General features: G+C 36.3%; 1 protein-coding gene across 1 annotated transcript; it reads left to right on the top strand.

Moving 5' to 3' along the window:
- Positions 1 to 37: 37 nt before the first annotated feature.
- Positions 38 to 13,684, top strand: LOC106153885 (ATP-dependent RNA helicase DDX54). The gene is made up of 19 exons (XM_013528014.2): positions 38 to 410; positions 1,310 to 1,424; positions 1,798 to 1,868; positions 5,322 to 5,510; positions 5,720 to 5,769; positions 6,229 to 6,270; positions 6,442 to 6,721; positions 7,038 to 7,169; positions 7,389 to 7,599; positions 7,748 to 7,885; positions 8,668 to 8,765; positions 8,980 to 9,109; positions 9,241 to 9,314; positions 9,498 to 9,683; positions 10,012 to 10,151; positions 10,719 to 10,823; positions 11,611 to 11,724; positions 11,994 to 12,124; positions 12,428 to 13,684. The coding sequence occupies exons 1-19, from the start codon at positions 207 to 209 to the stop codon at positions 12,616 to 12,618; spliced, it is 2,601 nt and encodes an 866-aa protein (XP_013383468.2). The 5' UTR covers positions 38 to 206; the 3' UTR covers positions 12,619 to 13,684.
- The last annotated feature ends 946 nt before the right edge of the window (positions 13,685 to 14,630 follow it).

Below are 14,630 nucleotides of genomic sequence, written 5' to 3' on the forward strand. Positions count from 1 at the left end.
AAAAACATATATCTTACATTAGTGCTAATATTACATCTCGCTTTAACACGGGAATGTACGAGACCAAGATGTCAGCGCCCATTAGTTACACGTTTGTTGCAGAATGCATTGAGCGTTAAACTTTACTTTATGCTCGGATGAAATAAATCTGCAATTTTAGATAGTTTTAATTTAAGGTATTTAAACTATTGAGTAGGTCAACAGATATGGGTAAAAACAAAAGCAGGAGTTTGAAGAAGTTTCAAAAGCAAGCTGTCTCAAGGCCGAAAAAAGTTTTGAAAGACAGAAAAGCTAGCTCAAACTCAACACAAAATGTCAGGCAACTTGTAACGTGGAAATCTAAAGGAAAGGCGAAAAATGTACAGAATACCGATTCAGAGTTGGAAGAAGTTACTGCTGGATATGAGAAGGTAACCGTAGACTTCTGATAAATCTGTTTTAATTTAATCATTATTTTTCAGTCAGCTAAGACCGAAGTGTTGTGTTTGTTTTGGTATTTTTTTTCTCTAAGCCTCCATACCTACTGCCACATATATAGCCTCAGATCAAACTATGTAACCCCAATAAAAATGAATAAGTAAGACGTTTGAGACGTTGAATTTTATTATTATTGACATCTTGTGGCGGTTTATGTATCTCGGGGCTCCTTTGGGTCAATGCAGGGTCTTTAAATTAAACTGCAGCTTTTAATGTGTTGTCAGTTCCATTGTTCAGTTGCAATTCAAAGTGACGTCTGTTGTCATTAAAGGAATTCACCCAGAACCTGTTGGGGCCAACTCTATACCCCCCCCCCCCCCCCCCCCCCCCCCCCCAGCACATACACACATCCCACAGAAATACTGTACTGTACTGTAGTATAATTATAATATTTGAAATGGTGTAACATATTCAAAAAGCATCAATTATTAACTATTGGTGTTTTTTTATCTCTTATTAAAAATAAAATCTTTTTCATGTAATTTTTTCTTGATGTCTTCCTTCCTGCTTTAAGTCATGTAAAAGAGGAGCTTTTGAACAATATACTGAAAGTGTTAAATCAATTTTTATATTTTGAAGTCAAAAGTAATAATGTGTTTTAATAATTTTAGATATATTTTGAAGTCAAAAGTAATAATGTGTTTTAAAAATGTTAGATATATGTGCAGTTCCTTAGTCAACAATGCAGATTTTACTTTTATGGGTTGTTATAATGTAAATAGTTTTTCTGGATTGAAGTAGTTTACCACAGGTTGACCTTCTCAGTCAATCCAGTTTGATGTCCAGGCTGTGACATGTATAAAGTTTTTACACTGTGTGTTCACCATTGCAGTGGCAGGTTCCTAAAGATGTGGAGCAGGATTCTGGAGATGAGGAGACAGAAACAAGAAAAATGTTGACGGAGCAAAACAAGAAAAAAAGAAAATCAGGAGGCTTTCAATCTATGGGTAACATCACTACATTTGTTTTTTTTAATGTGTTTTAAGAAATGCATTATGAAATTGTGTCAGTTGGATATCATGGTTATCTGTTCATTTCAAGTGCTTTTTTTCTTTCTTATCGTAGTTATACAAGGTTTATTTTTATGACGTATAAGGCCTTAATAAAATATATACCACTGGCAGGTTGTATATAACATATAATCTGTTGTAATTACTTATTGTTGTTATATAATATAAGGTAATCAGTCCAATGTGGCCTTATGTCCCACACGGGAAGAAGAGGAATGATGATGATGATATAGTCCAATTTAGAACACTGCTTGAAAATGTTGTGTACATTTCTAGAATAATCTTACTCCATAAATATGTTTATTTTCAGGATTATCCTATTCTGTGTACAAAGGTGTTACACGTAAAGGTTACAAGATACCAACTCCTATTCAGAGAAAGGTAAAAGAGAGTTAAGGCCGGTGATAGTAAAAGGACCAAAGTCATAGAAACAAAGCCCTGGGCTTATAAGTTTTTATAAAAAATTAAAACATACTTCCCAAAAGGCCAATTAAAGACGGGGATTAAGTACAGTGTCCAACGGATGACGCTCTGGCGCCAATTTGAGGGGAAAAATGCCGTTTTCGGTATTGGGATTTTCTCTATAACCAAGACAGCTATTCAAGTGATTCAAAAGGCCTCATAAAGCTGGGTGAAAGCACTACAGCGTGGTACCAGGGAATTGTCTTAAACTATTTACTTCTGATTTTATCATCTTTTACGTTAAATCAGCCCATATTTCAATAGGTTATTCACTTCAAAAGGCAATAACTTTCAAACAAACAATTTCCTTTTCAACCCCTGATATCATGCTGTAGTCCACATTCCTAACAACAATAGGTGCAACTTTTGTAACGATAGGTTGCTCAGATAGTGAGATATACTTGGCAGCGATTCACTTTTCTCGTCAATATAGAAAGCTGTTAAAACAGCCAAAAACGTTCACAGGTTGGTTAACAGGGCTTATTAGTCAAATGCTTAGCTGGCAATTTTACCTGTTATCGGTTATACGATCAGATGGAACCATTGCTTATTGTCATCTAAAAATATTTTGTTTGGGTGCTTTGAAGGGGCAGAAAATCGTGCTTTTGTTACATTTTCCGACCACTCGTTAGGCATGTAAGCGTGCCGCCATTTTGATTGACAGCTCTGGAGAGGGCCCTAGCCTAGTGATGCCCCGTAGGGTGTCAAGGATATGTAGAAGGAAGCGCTAACAAAGGCGATTACGTTTAGCCGCAATTAAGAGGTGTGAAGTTGCATTTGAACGTTTCAATGGCTCTTCCTCGGCAATCGAGTAATTTTACCTGAGAGATTCCTTCTTTGTTATCGGCAAAGTGATCAGATAAAACTGTGTCGAGAGGAAGTGTCCGTCACTTGTGTTGATACGAGATTTTTGACGGGTAACGCTGCAGGATTATTTTGCACGGCACTTGGTAGTTGTCAGATCAACGGAAAAATCCAGTGATTACTTCAGAGCGGTCTCGCTCAAAATGCCAGCTAAGATAAAGGGGAGACGCTCAGCTGCACAAGATTCAGCGGTAAAAGAGGCTGAGAGAAGGCTTTTGAATAAATATTTTATTTTTACACACATAACACTTAGACCCTATTTGCTTTTTACCTGCTAGCCTTGACTATTCTCGGGGTCTTTTTGTGATTTTCATTTTTGGACACTTGAACTCTTTCTTCCCTCTTGATCAGTGATTTTGAAATGGTTTTTCTCCAAATATCGCAAAATGCAAAGCCGCTAACATGCGTTTTTATTTTTATTGTTTTAATCATGCTGTCAACCTTTGCTTGGATTTCTCTTGTTTGGCCATTCAAATCACAATTTTTCGCGTGTCTCTCAAGCTCCATGATATCATATCTTGGAGAATAAAATTTTATTTTGTCAACATTAGATTTACCTTTTGCAAACGGCGACCAACAATCATTTCCGGTTTCGTAACGTGTCGCAGATACGCTCGACGATATATATCGCAAAAATTAAAGGCTAGGCTAAAAGTATCCTTTTTTAGCTTTTTTTATTTATGTATTTATCGATTTTTCTTTCATTTGTCAATTAATTTAGACGTTTCGATTAACTCTTTCACCCATTTATTAGGTATACAGAAATCAGTCATCCGACTGAACAAATAGGGCCGGTTTTCCCCAACCGCCACGCATAGGCCTTACTCTGAAAATTTTCCTTCTTTCCTCTGGAAAGGGACTTTTAACACGAACTTTTCTCTTCCCCATAGTGTACTAGCTAGACTTCTTCGCTGCTAAGCTGATGTAAGACTTATGACCTATTACCGCACACGTAATCGGCTTATAACTCATTAACTGTGCTCCGACCCCCTCATGGCAACGGCCCTTAGTAACAGAGGCGTGGCTTAGTTGTCAGCCTGACTGGGGCGCGTGCCGGTTGAAAAACTCATCAAAAGACGCATTTTGCGATGCAAATTCATAAAAATTATTACATCCAACGTTAGATACTTTTTTGATTAATATAAACACACAAAAAACTCAAAAACATGATTTTAAGCGTATTTAACCCTATCACCGGCCTTAATGGTGTTTTTGCAGGTACTTCATTTCATCCAAAATTATCAAGTCAAATTTTCTTTTGTGGTGACAATTTGAATGTTTGAATCTCTTTTATTGGGAAAGGAACTTTAAGCCAATGGGACTGTTCACCAATTGTAATTTCCAAAATTTGCAGTCCTGTATCCATGATGTAAATAATTTCTATTGATGTGAAGTTATGGTCTTTTAGACATGACCGGAATATTACACTATGACAGTGTAATTTTCAAATTTTGCAGTTCAGTATCCAAGGTGAATATAATTTCTATTGATGTGCAGTTATAGACATGGCCAGAATATTACACTATGACAGTGGGAATTATAATAGGAACCCACACTAAATCCTAATGTCAGTTATTTACACTATGACAGTGGGAATTATAATAGGAACCCACACTAAATTCTAATGTCAGTTATTTACACTATGACAGTGGGAATTATAATAGGAACCCACACTAAATCCTAATGTCAGTTATTTACACTATGACAGTGGGAATTATAATAGGAACCCACACTAAATCCTAATGTCAGTTATTTACACTATGACAGTGGGAATTATAATAGGAACCCAGACTAAATCCTAATGTCAGTTATTTACACTATGACAGTGGGAATTATAATAGGAACCCACACTAAATCCTAATGTCAGTTATTTACACTATGACAGTGGGAATTATAATAGGAACCCACACTAAATCCTAATGTCAGTTATTTACACTATGACAGTGGGAATTATAATAGGAACCCAGACTAAATCCTAATGTCAGTTATTTACACTATAACAGTGGGAATTATAATAGGAACCCAGACTAAATCCTAATGTCAGTTATTTACACTATGACAGTGGGAATTATAATAGGAACCCAGACTAAATCCTAATGTCAGTTATTTACACTATGACAGTGGGAATTATAATAGGAACCCACACTAAATCCTAATGTCAGTTATTTACACTATGACAGTGGGAATTATAATAGGAACCCAGACTAAATCCTAATGTCAGTTATTTACACTATAACAGTGGGAATTATAATAGGAACCCAGACTAAATCCTAATGTCAGTTATTTACACTATGACAGTGGGAATTATAATAGGAACCCACACTAAATCCTAATGTCAGTTATTTACACTATGACAGTGGGAATTATAATAGGAACCCACACTAAATCCTAATGTCAGTTATTTACATTAGGACAGTGGGAATTATAATAGGAACCCACACTAAATCCTAATGTCAGTTATTTACACAGTTATATACCTGAATAGAAAATACTCTTCGCCTATTTCAGACAATGCCAGTTATAATGGATGGGAAGGACGTGGTGGCCATGGCAAGAACAGGCTCAGGGAAAACAGCTGCATTCCTGATCCCTATGTTTGAGAAACTGAAGGCTCATTCAGCCAAGTCTGGTGCCAGAGCTCTGATCATGTCACCTACCAGAGAGCTGGCAGTCCAGACTCTCAAGTTTACTAAGGAGGTCAGTTATCACTTAATGCTCTGTCTGGGTGGTCCTGGTCAACAGGATTTTCATGCTGCATGAGCCATAGTTCTCTAGTATGACCTGTGTAAATATGTTTTAAGCATTTAACCTATATGACTGAAAGAAGTGATTGGATAGATACTTTTAGTACCAAAATGCAGAGTCATGTCTATATGATAAAAGTGGCACAATGGTTTTATTTTCAGCTTGGGAAGTTCACTGGACTTAGGTCAGCAGTGATCCTTGGCGGAGACAAGTAGGTGGTTAGCCAAACATGGCATATTCATTAATTCATGTTGAATTTTAGGACATTTTTATGACATTTCATAAATCTTTCACAGAGATGTAAAGTAGTGATGTGTTAGCAGCCTTGCAGTAATTTGAACTGAAATCCTGTGGTGAAGGCAGTTGATCCAGGTAGGTTGTTAGGAAAATTACTGTCACTTTAAGTTGTTTATGTAATGTGTCTTGGCAAGAGACATAACATAATTTTTTTTATACTTAATCGCTGATGCGGTTTTAATATGTAAATATGTTTGGGGGGGAGGGGGGGGGGGATAACCAAAAAGATATGGCAGGTGAGACATGGTGTGACTCTTAGACCTTTTATCATGGCATGTAGTGAAGTCAGTTATTTCAGTGAAATGGTAGTAAGTTATTCCATCATATTTTGTAGTGAAGCGGGTTATTACACTAAAAATGTGCTTGTTTTCAGGATGGAGGACCAGTTTGCTGCCTTACATGAAAATCCAGATATGTAAGTCTGAAATTGTTTTTCAATTTGATATTTTTATATGATGTTCAAAACATTTGGAGTAAAGAAAAATTAGATCAGAATGGCTGCGTGTGTGTGTGTGTTTGTGTGTGCGTGTGTGTGTGTGCGTGTGTGTGTGTTTATTTTGTTACATGTGTGCATTATTTTTCACAGCATCATAGCGACACCAGGCCGATTCCTTCATGTTATGATGGAAATGGACTTAAAACTGAGCTCTATGGAGTATGTTGTCTTTGATGAGGCAGATCGTCTCTTTGAAATGGGCTTTCAAGAGCAGTTGCAGGAAGTTCTGAAACGTCTCTCAGACAATCGTCAAACCCTACTGTTCTCAGCTACCTTGCCAAAGTTGTTGGTGGATTTTGCCAAGGCGGGACTGACTGACCCAGTTTTGATCAGGCTGGATGTTGATACTAAACTTAGTGAACAATTAAGGGTAAGGTAATATCAAGTTCATTTTAACAAAAGAGAATGTCATACGGCATAAATTAAGGATTTAGTAAAATGCTAGTCAGCCTACTTGATTGGAGATATTGTATTGATGCAAATTCATTTTGATTCTCTTGTGACTTGAAAGAAGATGAAAAATTTAAAGCCTTTGTTTATGATTTTGAAATGTCCACTTGTTGCTTAAATTGTTAAAACACATATTGATCTAAGTTTACCCAAATAGAAAATATTATTAAAAAGCGTGAACGGCAGAGGTGTTGCACAGGTTACTGTGTTCTCTTATTCTGTAATGTTCATTCCAGCTTGCTTTCATCCAGTGCCGAGCAGACGACAAGGTCTCTGTGTTGCTGTATCTGCTGCACAATATTATCCAGCCTACAGAGCAGACGGTCATCTTTGCTGCCACCAAACATCATGTGGAGTACCTGCATATGGTAGCATTGTACATGTTATAACAACCATATCAGAGGACACTATATATTGTGCATACTCTTGTGTTAAAACACACATGCACTCACACGCAAAGCAGACACTGCTGTATGTACTGAGCACTCTTGTGAATGTATGAAAACACACTTGTGTGTGTACACATACACTCGCAAACACTCTTTTTGTGTATGCCTCATATTCTTATCAGTCTGCTGTAATTCCAGATCCTCACCCAGGCAGGAATAACCAGCACTTACACATACAGTGACCTTGATCAGACAGCAAGAAAAATCAACGTAGCCAAATTCCAGCTGAAGAAGTGCATGGTGCTGCTAGTGACGGACCTGGCCGCCAGAGGGATAGATATTCCACTGCTGGATAATGTGATTAATTATAACTTCCCTGCCAAACCCAAGTTGTTTGTTCACAGAGTTGGTAAGGCTCATTCTGCGCTGTGCTGGATATAATGTGTTTACAGAGTTAATTTTCAGAAAGGCAAAATTCTTAACTGTGCCAAACAAAGAGAGACCAAATAAAGCTTTGAACAATTATGCATGTATAATATATTAATTTATTTTTCCAGGCAGAGTTGCCAGAGCAGGAAGGAATGGCACAGCATTCTCTTTGATATCATCAGATGAAGTCGCTTATGTTTTTGACCTTCATTTATTTCTGGGACGACCTCTAAACTTTGCCTCCATGACTGCAGCAGAGTCAGCAGGTGAGGATATAGAAGACGAGTCACAGATAGAATGAAGACTTAACAGGGTTCAACTGTATTATGTCATTAATATCCAACAAAATTGATTTATCATATTTACCAGAGTGTTTATGATGTATGAAAAGGATGGTTTGAAATCTTGAAAAGCTAGTTGAGTTCATATTAGAAAGCACCTGTTTTTTTGGGAAACTCAAAATGACAAATTTTAAGAATGTGGATAGCATAAGTTTGTTTGAAAAATGAGTACTTTGTAGTCTTGTCAGCAGTTATCCACCTTAGTTAATGTGATTCAAAATATTATGGTGAAAACCAGTTTTATAAGAGCCGGACACTTATCCTTAATTTCAGATTTATCCAAATCAATATGATAGTAGTAATTGAATAACTAGTTTGTTTAATTGATTAGTACCAAGGCTTTCCTCAGATAGCTGTTCAGCAGTCATTTGAACAGCACTTGCCTCAAAAGACTGTCTATATTTTCAAAACATCTTGATGGCTTACAAAATTATTGGGGAATGATGGTGTATTTGTAGTTGGACTCCTTGTAAATTGGTGACCAAATTACAGATCAACATTTTAGACACCATGCACCTCAAATCCTGGGGAAACCCCCTGATTATAACTCTATTTTTTTCTCAAAGACCCTAAAACTCGGTTATTTTTTCTCAAAAACCCTAAAGCTCATAGTCTACATTGCTGACTTTCTGAACTCGGGCTGGGTAATGAGTAGTTTTGTTGTGTTCATCACAGTTAATCACAGTTTTCGGATTTTAATCCTTTAGATCCCAATCCTGATGGCGTGTATGGCAGAATTCCTCAGTCTTTGGTGGATGACCAGGACCAAATCCTTCAAATATGGCAGTCTACCTCAGTCGAATTGGTGAGGAAATGTTTTTCAAGTTTTGTATATTTATTCATTAAAGTTTCAACTGGATTGAGGAAAAGACCTTAATATTGCAATTCTCAATTATTTCAAACCTAAAATAAGTGCAATGAAGACTGTGTGAAGACCTAGTGTCTAGGTTATTATGTGATGTTGTAATAAGGCAAGCAGCAGAATATTTTTTCCTTCATTTGACATGTTTGGGTTTCAGGAGGGTATGAAGAAAGTAAGTGATAATGCCTACAAAGGTTACCTGCGGTCAAGGCCTCCTGCCTCAAGTGAGTCCATTAAGAGGTCCAAACAGATCCAGGAGCAGCACATAGGGATCCACCCTCTGTTCAGTGAGTTTTATCTCAGTGAAGATTAAATCATTAAGTCCTGTTTGTAAAAATTTCACGACTTTATTGCAGGAGAAGATTACTGATTGGCAGAGATAATTTCAAGAGCTTTGGTGATAATTTACCCTTTCCAGGATCTGCTGATGCTGAGCTGGACAATTTAAGAGCCAAACTGCTGAATAGCATGAAAAACTACAGACCAAATACAGTAAGAATTTAGTGTCTTTTACAAAAACTACAGATCCAGTACAGTAAGAATTGATCGTCTTCATCAAATGTATCCATTATTGTAGTATATTATAATGAATATTTTGCAGAATGGTTTGAACTGTTCCTGTTTGTCGTATTGCTGGGAAGAGATATAATAGTTGAATGTATGTCCATGTTGTAGACAATATTTGAAGTGAATTCCACGGCCAGGTCCCAAGCATTTGGTGTGATGAAGGAGAAGAGGGAGAAACACAGCAAGGTGATCACGACCAAGAGAAAGTATACAGAGGAGGAGGATGGAGGGAAGAAGGGAGGGCAAAGTGTCAGGTTGGAAGCATGTGAGCCAAGCACTGAGGAGGAGTTGAAGGTGAGAAGTGCAGGAAGTTGACAGGCTCTGGCATCATTCTGAGAAAATCCAGACCCAAGTTTGCTCCTGCAACCTTGTAAAAGAACACTCAGTGATGAGGTATTTTTTCATCCATGCATCCAAGACAAAAATTTCATTTTGTGTATCAAAATTAAGCAGTCATGTCACAAAAATTGGAGATCATTTGTTTGGTCCTGTCAGATTTTGTATTTAATTGGTCTCCCCTAATTGGTCTCTACTGATGGTTAAAAACCGAAAACAGGAATCTGTGCATATTGCCTGTGAGTCGGAGACACACAGTAGGGATCTTTTTTCTCTTCTTTTACAGAACACATTTGCAAAGGTCATAGTTCCTAAGAAATATGATGAAAATTTTAAACCAAAGAAAAAGAAAAGAAAAACAGTAGTGGTTAAGGATGAAGAATTTTATGTTCCCTACAAGCCAAAAGACTTTGAATCAGAAAAGGGGTAAGCTATATTTTGGTAGAATGGTGAGCATTGGGACCAAGAAAAGCAAAGGCAGGGTGAAGAATTCTTAAGCAGGAGAAAACTCCATCAGAGAGAAAAGAAGATATGCTTCTTGTACATCCCTTGTCCTTCAATGTTTTGTTAATTTTTGTCTGAAAAGTTACTGATATTACTATTTTTACAATTTGAAATTTAGTTTAGTTGGTTATAGTTTTATCAATAGTAGGCCTAGATGTGCATTTTTGAAAATACATTTCTTTTTTTGTGACATCAGATTTTCATCTTGCAGCATTAGTACAAGCGAAGAATGACTTCCCCTCCCACACACACACACACTCACACACACACACACACACACACTTCAGATGAGTGGAGGCAGTGTGGCCATGCCTTCCTGCTAATGTCTTGTGTCAAACATGTTTTTACAGGAATAATTATATATTATTTGTAACAGAATAATTTGAAACAGAAGCTGTTTTGTTCCAGAAGTAACTGTGCAGCAAAAATGTGATTTTAAAACCTTAATGATGCAATATATTTCTATTTGTTCAATATTCTATTCTCCAGGTTAAGTGTTGGCTGTAGCTTTGACCAGCAAGCAGCCAGTGCAGTGTTGGACCTGACAGGGGATGAAGACAGCAACATGAGAAAGATGCAAGGACACCTGAAATGGTACATTTTCCTCAGAAACATTTTGATGAAATTTTCAAGATAGGTCTGAAAAATATTAAATAGTGATTGGATTTTGGTGGTGGCAGATTAACTAAAGGTTACTTTTTATATACAGATACTGTAAGTGTTAATTCTTATATACAGACACTGTAAGGTTTAGTTTTTATATACAGACGCTGTTAGTGTCTGTCTGGTCTGTCTGTCTGTGTCCTTGCTGTGCCCGGCACTGTGAATGTTGTTGTTCAACACATCACACTCGCCCCATAACTTCCAAACCGCATTTTTTTTTACTTTAAATTTACCAAGTGGCTTTGTTTGGTAAAGAGGCAGGTTGCTTTCCAAAATCAGCATGATTGGTCTTAATTTACAGTATTTATTATGTTTTTTTTACCTGTAGTCCATAATGTAAGGTGGTAAGAGTGATTATGCTATTTTAAAGCATTATGTTCCAGTGCATCAAAATTGGCCAAAAGCACTTTTTCTGTGTAATGTGTTTACATTTGACAGCCTGGTGTCTTTATATTTGTTAGCTTTGCTGTCTAGTTTTCTGACCGTGATCAACATTAAGCAAAAGTTATGGAGGGATATGGTGAAATTTTCAGGAGTGTATAGGATGGGCTAGATTTTGCCAGTGATTAATTAATTAATTGTTAAATGATAAATAGTAATTATGATAATAATGATAATTATTGAGTCATCCTAGCAAATGTTTGCAGTAATGAATGCCTTTGTAATTTTTTTATGAAAAGGTTTGTGTCTGTTTAGCTGAACACAGTTAACTTTACAGGGACCGCAAGAAAAAGAAGTATTTAAGGGAGACTGGTCCAGGGAAAGATGGAACAAAGAAGAAGATTAAGACAGAAAGTGGCACTTGGATTGCAGCCACATACAAATCTAATGTGTATCCTTTGATGTTATCTTATATTTTGATGTGACAGTATGGTATAAAGTTATGTGGAAGAAATGAAAGTGCTTATGAACTTCTTGAACGGTGTTTAACAATTCTTGTTATTCTCTAGCATGTCTTGGTGGCATGGCTCTGTTAAATGGTATTTACACTTGATACTTAATGACTTTATAGGTGTAAAAATGATGGAAGATGTGATTTCTATGGTTATTCAATCATTTCTGTGATTTTGATGATAACAAAACCTTAATTCCCACAAACAGATACAAAGACTGGCTAGAGAGGAACAAGGTGTTAGAGCAAGAAAGGGGGGAGGATCAAGAGAGTGAGGGGAAGACACATGAGAGGAAAGGAAACTTTCAGGTCTTGGGACACAAGAGAAGAGGAAGAGGGCGTAAGTGACGGCGCAGTTTTTATATTTACTTAATTGATTAATTTTTTATGTATACATGTACATAAATAAGTGCATATGATAGTATAATATTAAATATAAATTATAGGCACTTTCTAATAATTACTCTCTGAAGTTTTAGACTGAAAAATATCATGGTTTCATCTCCCTTGCTTAAGTCAAGTTAATGATAGCTTGTATTTTTTGCATTTGCAGAATTTTTCTCCAAGACTCTAAAACATAAGTAAATGTTTATAAACTGTCAGTGGGTAATTAGATATTTATCATGTAATATTATTCTTTCAGATTTTGGTAATTCAGACAGATTGGGATCAAATAATAAGAAAAGGTTCAAGTCAGAACTAAAACCTAAAGAGGTTATTCTTAAACATAGACGCAAGAAAGCACAAGTTCAGAGTCAACAAAAACGAAGGCAAAGAATAAATCATAAGAATAAGGCAATGGCAGGACGCAGGGGAAAACATTGCCAAGTTTGAGGTCATTTATTGCTGTTTTTTCCTTTTGTAATAGCTCACTCATTTCCACTCCACATAGTTTTATACTTCTTAAAATTTATAATTTTGGTTCGCAATGCATAAGCTGTGACATAAACTCTACACCATTATTCAGCCTGGGGTATATTATTCTCAGTAGACTCCAATACTGCTTTGAGGATGTGATTAAAGCATTTTGTGTGAATTTTATATGCAATGTCTGTATTAAAACTTCAAATGAAAATATCAGTGAAAGTGAAATTGTGAAAGGGCATTTTTATTTTCATTTCTGTGTACATCAATACAAAAACATTTTTGAATTAAAAAAACTGTTAAATGTATAACGAATGGGTATTCGTCATGGTCAAGTCTTTTTATTCAAAGGTAAATTGTTACAAATCTGTTAACTAAACTTTGTAACCCATGGAAAGGCAATAATTTGAAAGCTTAATTACTGACACACCTGATGATCTGGTGAGAAAATCACCTACAAATGTCTCTATTGAATAAATGTTTTGTATGAAATTGACATTGCAAACAGGAAATTATATTTAAGATCATGATATATCTATATATCCCACTATGACAGAACTGAATAATACAGTGGCAAAGTAGCAGCAGTATATTTCCATTAAGTGGATATTTATGTCTCCTCCATCCCAGTGTACCACAAACTTTTATAGTCCCTTTCATGATAAGAAAGAAGGCAACAAAGACTATCAATTGTTCGTGATTTGGCAAAACAAGGCCGCTTTTATTATATAACCTCACTATTCTATCATTTTAACAATAATAACAATGTAGCAAATTGTTGCCTGTATTAAGCGTTCTGGCCCAAGGGATAAAAACATATATCAAATATTCAATAAGACTCGTCATCCTAAAAGGTATGATGTGATGAGTCAGCAAAAATTATTATTTACAAACAATTTTGCACAAATTTCGTTTGTGGGGTTGCAAAGAGGCTTTTGTTTATTAAGGTAAGACCAGCTGCTGAACCAAATTCTTTCTCAGTGCCAGTAAACAGCGTGTAGTTTTATAGTAATAAAAATCTTGGAAGTAACATGAATTTGCTTCTTTCATTCTGTCATTTTCATAAACCAGATCTCAAATTAATTGTTCAATATACTTTATTTTGATCCTTTGAATTAAACTCCAGAACTAAAGCTGTTTTTTTAATAATAATTTTGAATGTTAAATCAAAAGAAAAAGGTACTTAACTCTCTGATTAATTACCTGATTTTAGGTATTTAAATTCTAAGTAAAATAATAGTTTGGCAACCTATGTTTTCTTCAAGACAATGTTTATAGACATTTAAGACAATGTTTATAGACATTTATGACAATGTTTATAGACATGTTTAATATAAGTGACTCTAGAATTGTTTTGCGGTAATTTCAACTTTATATTTGATCCCAATATACAACTACATGAATATTCATAATCCAAACACTAGGGAAATGTACTGGAAATGCCATGGCTCTCAGATGTGGAGAGGGGTCATGCCATTGCCACAGTGTTGTTTTGAGCAGGCATGAGTGGAAATTTCCAGATATAACTGCAGTACAGAGGTGCAGTTCTTAGGACAGCTGTTGTACCTTTCATGCATCAACACCCAACTGTTCACTTGTGTCCATTGCCATACTGCCAGGCTAGTACTGGCAGACCTTCAGTAGGAACATATCCAGACCTGACCATGGCCAGTGTTTTGAGTCCCAATATGTCTCTCATTGAGCATACCTAGGATGAACTGGGTAGACAAACTTCATAATGGCCAGCCACAGCCTACCACTGTCATAGACATGGAGTTAAGAGCTGCACTGGAGGAACAATGGAAAAGGATGCCTGCTCAAAACAACACTGGCAATAGCATGACCCCTCTCCAGATTTGAGAGCCATGGCTTTTCCAGGTATACTTATTTACACCAGCATTGTGTACATTTCCCAGGGCTGCATTTGAGGTCTTGTACAGTCCATTCAGAGGAGGGCACTAGCCTGTATTGCATTCAGAGGA

This window comes from Lingula anatina, chromosome 8 (genome assembly GCF_051362555.1).
Source record: "Lingula anatina isolate TDL-2025a chromosome 8, LinAna3.0, whole genome shotgun sequence".
In the NCBI taxonomy this organism is placed as follows: Eukaryota; Metazoa; Brachiopoda; class Lingulata; order Lingulida; family Lingulidae; genus Lingula; species Lingula anatina.